The following is an 8295-nucleotide window of genomic DNA, read 5'->3' as shown; positions in this document are numbered from 1 at the left end:
ATTACAAAAATTCCATCTGAAAAATAATCTTTATTATATATACAGGAGCACATGCCCCAGGAAGCTATAGGCAAAGTATTTGGTCACTGAATTTTATCTAGTTGAGGAAGTCCACGCAGATAATCAAGGGTAGTGCACAAATGGATAGATAGTGCCAATGTTCCGGACCCGCCAGAGATCCAATTATTTTAGCTACCATGATGAAACCAATACATCCTCAAACAGGCTTTGTTCACTGGCTAGAGAATCTTAGTTTACCAGCAATATCAAAAGAACTACCTCTTTCCCATGGGAAAAATGTGACTGTTATACTCTAGCAAGAGGCCGATACAATCCTTCTGGCAAGTACTCTGAACAGAACGACCACTTGGTCTCTGACAGGGAACTCGACTGGAACTATCTTCTTTGCATTCAGCATTCTCCCTTTGGAAGAAGGCAGTTTCAACTCCAGGACATATTCAGGGGTACTTTAGAAAACACAGCTTTCCATATATCCTATAAGATCAAGTCCATCTGCATCAGTCTGCTTTAGATTCAAACAAGTCCAATGACCAGCACTAGCTTTCTACAACAGGCTTTTCCTAAAGCAGAGATGCCAGAAGGTTTCAGAACACTAGTCCCTTCCTCAGCGTAGGGGGGACAGTTTATTTTTGGAGCTTCTGCCTTTGATTTGGGCCCACATACCACGTTATGGAATCCTTCAACACAGCCTGTACAGGTTTAAGCTTGTGACAATGGTTCAGTGGATGAGAATGCAAGAGCATGGCTGCTCTTCTTTCAAGAGGTATGCAAGCACCTTCCATCGTGCAAGGTGCACAAATGCTATAAACAGCAAGGTTATTAACTTAGAGCTAAAGAGTTTCTTGTTTCCTATTCCTTTTCAATAACTAAATTACTGACATTATTTTACAGGCTTGTCAAGGCAGACATATGACTGTTTTTAAATGGAATGCTCAGCAGGTCCAGATATACTAATTTTGGCCTTTCTTCAACAGGAGATGCAACTGAGCAGGAAACGTGATTTTGAAATTCAACTCATGTTCCTTAAAGTGTCCACAACTTCCTTAGGATACGCATTTCAAACAGCGCTGAGCCACAGATCAAATCTAAGGGATGCAAGAAAGGGAAGAAGCTTCTCTTTCTTATATCTAGCTACAAGGCTTCCCCAAACCAACTCACTGATTCAGTCTAAGAGGGGGAAGATCCTGCAGTTCCTAGAAGTGTTGAAGTACTGCAGCAACTCAAGAATATTTTTCTTATTCCTACCACAGCACAATACTATATAAAATGAGTGGTGCTACCTCCAGGTACAGGAACAGATGCTGTCCTTGAAGCTTCTAGTGTGAGGACCCTGGCTCAGAAAATGTACCACTCATTTAAAAACACCGAAGGAATGGCAGATGTCCTGGAAACAGATCCCAAGCATCAGCACTGGCTGCTGCATACTTAGACAGCAAGCAATCTAGGTGCAAGTTGCCAGGTGCAGCTGCTCCTTAAGGGCTGATTTGGAAAAAGGCGGCAGCTGGGTGAAGTGCTACCCTGTCGATAGGGAATGCAGGCCCAGGGACTACACAGAGGATTGTGGCTCAATAAAAGGCTGTTATTCCTGTTCATAGGTGGCCTGTAAAGCACAGGAACAGCAGGACATGGAGAGCAAGCAGATACATGGCGACTAGCAGAGGCAAGTGGGTCCGGGAATGGAAGAGAGAGCGTAACAGGCGTCGTAGTCCAAGGATATTCCGAGTCTGGAAGAGTAAAAGAGAGACCAGTCAGTACCAGGAATGGATATGTCCCCAACTGCCTTCACCCAGAGCTCTCCAGACCATGAAGATAAGTTTAAGCTAATGAGCATGAACCTTCCCAAACCCATTCCACTGTCAGATTCGACCTCTAGAGCCAATCCTCAGTGAAATATTCCCCTTCCCCTGCTCTGGGCATGTTTCTCATGAACCAGCTCTCTCCAATTCTGCTTGAGAAAGGGCAACAGAATGCAGAACATCTCCCTCTAACATTTGGTCCCCACGAATTTTTAGCCCCTCCAAATGAAATATAAACAAATGGATCAATGGTCATTTTCTGCCAGAGCCTCAAGCTTCTAGGAATCCTGATTCACTCTCTGGCCTAGAAGAAGAAAATTATTATTTATTTGTTGCATTCTTTCACCCTTGCAGCTGAAAGGACTTCTGAAGCTGTTGAACAAGCTGCTGTAGAGTGACCTTACTCTACAGGAGCTCTTACAGGAGTCCTCAGACAACGTAACATCTACTGGCAAAGTTCCAGTAGAAAGAAGAAACTGTCTATTCTAGTAACAAACCCCAAGTGTGAGCACAGAGTAGCATCCAGTTACGGTTTCTGCTATAATTCTGCTGATGCCGCTCTTGAGAGCGCCACCCCCATGTCTTGAAGAAACCAGAGGGGAAACTCTTCATCAGGGCTTAATCCTTGAGCAAAACAGGACAGGTGACTGCCAGGCTGTCATTCAGTACAGTGAAAAAGCAGCTCTCCACTTAGGCCCCCAGCCTGACTGACACAGGTTTAAAAGACAACGAGTAAGGAAAAACTGAGGTGGTTGCTAAACGAAAGGGCAGACTCTTCAGGCATTGCAGCTGCTAGGGCCAGTAACACGTATACTTCTTATGCATGAGATTGCATATTGTTTGCACAGACTTTGCCTATTTGCTCACCACTGAGGCCTTGAATATTCCACAAGGAACCTGGGACTACATTTTAGGCACAGACAATGCTGGCCTACATTTTAGTGACCTCTGAAATTTAGTCTGCTTATGCAGACTATAGCAGAGCCACGAACAAAACAATACGTGGCTTTTGGCATGGAAGGCAGAGCAAGACAAGAGCAGAAACCTACACAAACCCAAACAGATTTAAATGTGCCTTCAGAAGGATTAAACTGCTATAGGTTCGCAGTTTTCATTTCACATTTTCTTGCATCAGCCAGGGCTCACATCATTGACAGCTGTGAATGTAAATTCTTACTTTGCTGAAATTATTATCCATGGAGTCAATCAGCAAAGAGTGTTCATGACTTGGAATCATATCAATGCTAGCACTTAAGGAAGACGTCCACTCACTTGACTGCAACCTGCCACAAAAAACATGAAATTAAATTCAGCTCCTTATGATGCCTCAAACCAACACTGTAGACAAGCTTAGGAAAGGTGGTATTTCTTCAAAAAGTAAATCAACCATTGCAAGCAAGCCATGGCCTCACTTGACAAGAGCTGGTTTCATTTGTACAACTGTAGTGCCTCCAGAGCTCAAGCAGAGCAGGACTGGGTGATCCGACTAGCAGTAGTCCTCCTTCCTCCACCGGGAGGCTGGTGAAACTGTAACACAGTAGGCATGTTGTGCCCTCTGTATGAGTTGTACTTGCTCAGTGCCAGCCACTTCCTGTACCCAGTCATAGCCATAGTCAGAGAGAAAAGTAAAACTGCCGTACTGCATGATGTGCAGATTACCATTCCTCTCCAGTAGAGGGGACAATTCAGCTGCTAGCAGTGGAGTCCTTTCTTACCTAATTTATAGCCCATCACTTCAAAACTCATGATTTTTTTTGGTGCTGGTTTTTTCCTTTTGTTTTTCAGGAATTTCAAACTCTAACTTAACTGAGGTCTCTGTGTTCGACATGGGGGCTTTCATAGTGTGTGACTTGAAAGAAGCCAGGGCAGATGATTTAACTGTAGATTTTAAATTCTATGAAATTATTTTGGAAGCCAGCTCTAGTCCCAGTAGTGCTGGTTCTTGCTATTTTCTAGTGACAGATATTCAAGATTGATAAGATACTATTAAAGAATGAAATGCAGAAGCAGCACTGTCAAATCTTCAGGCTAGCATTAGTGAGTGAAGAGAAATCAGTTGTAAGAGCCTTTCGTAGACTTTAATGCTAGAAGGGGCTACAGTTGTCTGACTTGTGTAGCAATTACCAGGGAACTTCATCCAGTATTCTTCCATACAGACCATTATTTTTTGGCTGAATCAGCATGTGTGTCAGAACAAAACCATTGTTTTCATGTAAAAGACTCCAATAGCAAGGTTTATTTTAGCTACAAGGAGATGCATAGCACAAGTGCCTACAATCAAGTTACACGATAAAACCCACTTTTATAGTCAATGAGGAGAAACACGCATTTCTAATGCGTGTGGCAGGAGGCCATGAAGTGGCCTGTACCAGCTACAGCTGGTTCCAGCTGGCTTGGCAATGGATGATGCCTCACTGTGTGCCAAAACTACAACCAGAAGAGCATACGGTGCCTCTGCTCAAACATATTAAACAAAGGGTGGTAGCTGCTAGGGGAAGGATGAAATGAGTAAGAAACAAGGAGCAGCAGAGAGAAATCACTACATGCTGACCCCAGCCTCCTATGCTGCCCTTTGCCTCACCAAAGGGACTGAGTGTAATGTGTGGTGCAAACAATGGGACTGGATACTAGGAAGGGGGGAGGAAAGGTGTTTAGACTAAAGTTGAGCCTGGGAAAGGTGAGGGGAAGTGTTTTCCTTAAGTGTTTAATTGTTTCTCAAACTTTTACTTAATTTGGGTATTATGTTAATTGCCAGTACATTAAAATTGAGTGACATTCTTCAAGTCAAGACTGCTTTGCCCATGACAGACAGGTGCTTACTGAGGAGACAAATCTCCTGGAAGTATGAAAACTCCTCTTCTGCCTTCACCCAATTCCCAGTCTCCAAATTATATTTTCCAGTAGTTAATTTAACTCATTGAGAAAGCTGGCGTCTCATTTCTAGTCAGAATTTGTCTTAATGTCTACTCAATTGTCTTATTCTATCTTTGTCTACAATTGAAGGATAGCCTGAACATCAGGAAACACTTTTGTACTGTAAGGGTGACTGAGCACTGGCACAGGTTGCCCAGGGATGTTGTGAAGTCTTCGTCCTTGGAGATATTCAAAAGCCATCTGGACATGGTCCTGGGCAACTGGCTCTAGGTAGCCCTGCTTGAACAGGGGCATTGGACCAGATGACCTCCAGAGGTCCCTTCCAACCTCAACCATTCTGTGATTCTGTGATAGACATGGTATAGTCATTTCTATGCCCCCAGTGACATTTGACAGAAGGACGTAATGAAGTGCAGATGAACACGGAGCTAGGATCACCATACTTTTATGGTGATACTGCCTGTTTGCTCAAGCTCCCTCACCTCCTGATCTGATCCTGTGCTGCAGAGAGCGCCTCCTCTACAGCAAGACGACGGTCCCGTTCTTCCTCCAGCTGCTCCTCTAAATACCTCAGATCCTGCTTTGTGCTGCTATGTAAATGTTCTGTTTCGGACAACCTGTCAGAAAATAACCAAGCATATGCCAAGAAGGGGCTAATTCATGGACTATACTGCATCACATCAGAAAGGAGTTCCTTGGCTCTGTTGTCCATAGCCCCACCTTCTGAAAATTATTTTGAAAGGGTATGAGGAATCATGTGCTAGATCTTAATTCAGAAGGTTACAAGGAATCATGTGCTAAGCCTCAATTCCAGACAGTCTCAGGCTAACAGCCTTGAGACCAGGACCACTGATATACTTAAGTGGTTACTGAGGACCCAGCCCATCAAATCAAAGATGCTAGTTTGGCTGGTGATGGTCAACTGGAATTGCTGCTGCATGTTGACTCTTCATTTTTTGAAGTTCTATCCCAAGAGATAACTAACGACAGCTGTCAAGAGCATATAACAGTTCTTCCCTTCCACAAGGTCCTAGTCTGGAACTGCATTTTTCCAACACTCTGACAGAGAGTAACAGAAATAGGCTCATCACTAGCCCAAATACCTCCATCGGGACTAACATCCCCACACCTGTTTTCTCAGGCTTTCTTTACCTCAGCTGTAACTCCTGCAGTTCTGGTGTGTAACTGCCTCTCTGAGGCTCATTCTTTTCTTGGGGTGCTCCTGGAGCAGCATCCGTTGCAAACAACTCCTGAAAGAAAGCATTAATGTACAGCAGATAGCACTGAATGAAGAGGACAGAAAGTAGCTACAACGCTGCAGTTACTGGAGCCATCTCCAATAAGCTTCTTCCTCCCTTACACCAAGACCACCACGCTTACCATGCCCTTGTCTGCAGACTGCAGCTCCTGGAGCTGCCTCTCAAGCACCAAGCAGCGGTTCAGAACCTCATTGTAGTGCTGATGGCTCTCACAGATGTTCCGACTGCTACCGCGCAGCTGGAGGGAGAGGGCATTTTTCTCCTCAAAGACCTGAGACAGCTGAGAAAAGAACACAACTGCTAAGTAAAAAACTCGTATTTTTGTGAAAGCAAAATTGTTCCCTGTGTAACTGAGGGTAAGAATTCTATTGAGAACATGGGAACTGCCACACCACACATTACTAAGGTCCAAAGACCAGTGATAATCTCCAACAGTAGCTTGTGGCTAAGGTTTCCAGAATAGGAGTCCCAAAACATCAGCATGATGTACAGAATAACACACTTCCAAAACAAGATTTCTGAAGTGCTGAGATTGACCTAAACCTTTCAGAAATATCATCAATAAATAATTATTTTATATTCTTGCTTTCTCCTTGAATGCAACTCTCTTTCCGAAGATTGCTAAATTCTGAGTCTTCCATTTCAATGTGGGAACTGGACTGCTTGTGATTCTGCACTGAAATACTGAAACTTTTAAGATCGCGGGCAGCGCTGACGATCACAAGCATGCCTTCCAAAGGAGGGACTTCCTTCAGGAGTCTAGAAAGCAGGAGGCTAGAAAGAACTCCCAACAATAGAAATAGAACCTGGAAACAACTTTCTTCACATAATATCACTCTCTGGTCCCTTTGTCTGGTCTTCCTCTCTCCCCCCCTCTGCCCCTTCCCCCATTGTCCCCCCCCAATCTGTCCTCTCTCTCCCCTCTCCCCTTCTCTTTCTTTCCTCCCCTCTCCCTCTCTTCCTCTGTCCTCTTCCCTCCTCCTAGTCACTTTAGAGAAAGGGCACTAAAATTCAGCGGCAGAAAAGTTGCTGATTCAGACACTACTGTCACTGATCCTCGTGAATGTGGTCTATATATGGCCTGGCATATCCCTCTGGTCTGTTCAGGTCAGCTGTCCCAGTTGTGACCTCTCCCAAGCTCTTGCCCACCCCCAGCCTACTCACTGCAGGGAGAGCAGAGTGAGAAACAGAGGCTGCCTTAATGCTGTGCAAGCGCTGTTCAGCAATAGCTAATACATTGGTGTGTTACCAACACTGCTTTAGTCACAGATCTGTAACACAGCACCCTAGAGGCTGCTATGAAGAAAATTAACTCCGTCCCAGCCAGCTTCAGTACACAGAGCTTTTAACATCATCACCCACAGTATTCACATTTGGAAACTAAGGAGCTATGAACAAGACAAAGGAACTGCTACATAGTCAAAAATTAGCTGGACCACTGGACTCAAAGGCAATGATCAATGGCTTGACAGCCAGCAATGAGCAGAATACTCCTGGGGCCTACCTGGGCTGTACATTGCTCAACATGGACAGCAACATAAGTTATGACATAGAGTATAGCATAAGCAATTTTGCAGCCAATATTGAATTTTGGGGAGTGGCCGACATGACAAAGACCAAAACTTCAATCTGGAGGGACCTTGAGAAACTTGAGGATTGGGTCAACAGAAATCTCAGGTTCAATAAGAAGTGTAAACTTCTGCACCTGAGGCAAAACCCACGCATCAGCATAGGATGAAAAGAGACTGCAGAGGCAACAGCTCTGCTGTAAAGGACCAGGGAGTTACAGCAGCTGCCCAGCTGAATAGAAGCCAAGAGGACATCCTCATTGTGAGCAAGGCAAACTGTCTACTGGGCTACCTTAGCAGAAGCAAGGCCAGCAGACTGAGGGAAATTATTACCTGGTCTGCTTGGTACTAATAAGACTATACCTGGAATACTGGGACTGGTTTTACATCACTCATTTTCAGCTGAGGAGGTCCCAGTTGACTGGAGGTTAGCAAATGCAATGCCCATCTACAAGAAGGGCCAGAAGGAGGATCCGGGGAACTACAGGCCTGTCAGCCTGACCTCGGTGCCGGGGAAGGTTATGGAGCAGATCATCTTGAGTGCCATCACACGACATGTACAGGACAAGCAGGTGATCGGGCCCAGTCAGCATGGGTTTATGAAAGGCAGGTCCTGCTTGACAAACCTGATCTCCTTCTATGACAAGGTACACCCACTTAGTGGATGAGGGAAAGGCTGTAGATATTGTCTACCCAGACTTCAGTAAAGACTTTGACACCATTCCCCACAGCATTCTCCTAGAGAAACTGGCTGCTCATGGCTTGGACAGGTCTACT

General features: G+C 44.7%; 1 protein-coding gene across 10 annotated transcripts in view; it reads right to left on the bottom strand.

Moving 5' to 3' along the window:
* Window positions 1–8295, bottom strand: part of GOLGB1 (golgin B1) — a 60901-nt gene that overhangs the window by 6563 nt on the left and 46043 nt on the right. For 6 of the 10 annotated variants that reach the window (XM_087767124.1, XM_087767126.1, XM_087767127.1 and 3 more), the window contains 5 exons: window positions 6072–6230; window positions 5844–5941; window positions 5174–5308; window positions 2995–3100; window positions 18–1745 (listed from right to left, as the gene is read on the bottom strand). In XM_087767124.1, the coding sequence (XP_087623250.1) occupies window positions 1611–1745; window positions 2995–3100; window positions 5174–5308; window positions 5844–5941; window positions 6072–6230 (633 nt within the window). In that variant the 3' untranslated portion in view covers window positions 18–1610. Of the gene's footprint in view, window positions 1–17; window positions 1746–2994; window positions 3101–5173; window positions 5309–5843; window positions 5942–6071; window positions 6231–8295 lie in introns of those variants that run through there. The other 4 variants (XM_087767131.1, XM_087767130.1, XM_087767132.1 and 1 more) reach the window with 4 other exon arrangements.

The sequence above is a fragment of the Nipponia nippon genome, unplaced genomic scaffold (assembly GCF_047370975.1).
Source record: "Nipponia nippon isolate SJK-2023a ecotype South Korea unplaced genomic scaffold, ASM4737097v1 scaffold_3, whole genome shotgun sequence".
Taxonomy (NCBI): domain Eukaryota; kingdom Metazoa; phylum Chordata; class Aves; order Pelecaniformes; family Threskiornithidae; genus Nipponia; species Nipponia nippon.
Note: the sequence above shows the minus strand (reverse complement) of the source record. Positions and strands in the feature narration are given on the sequence as shown.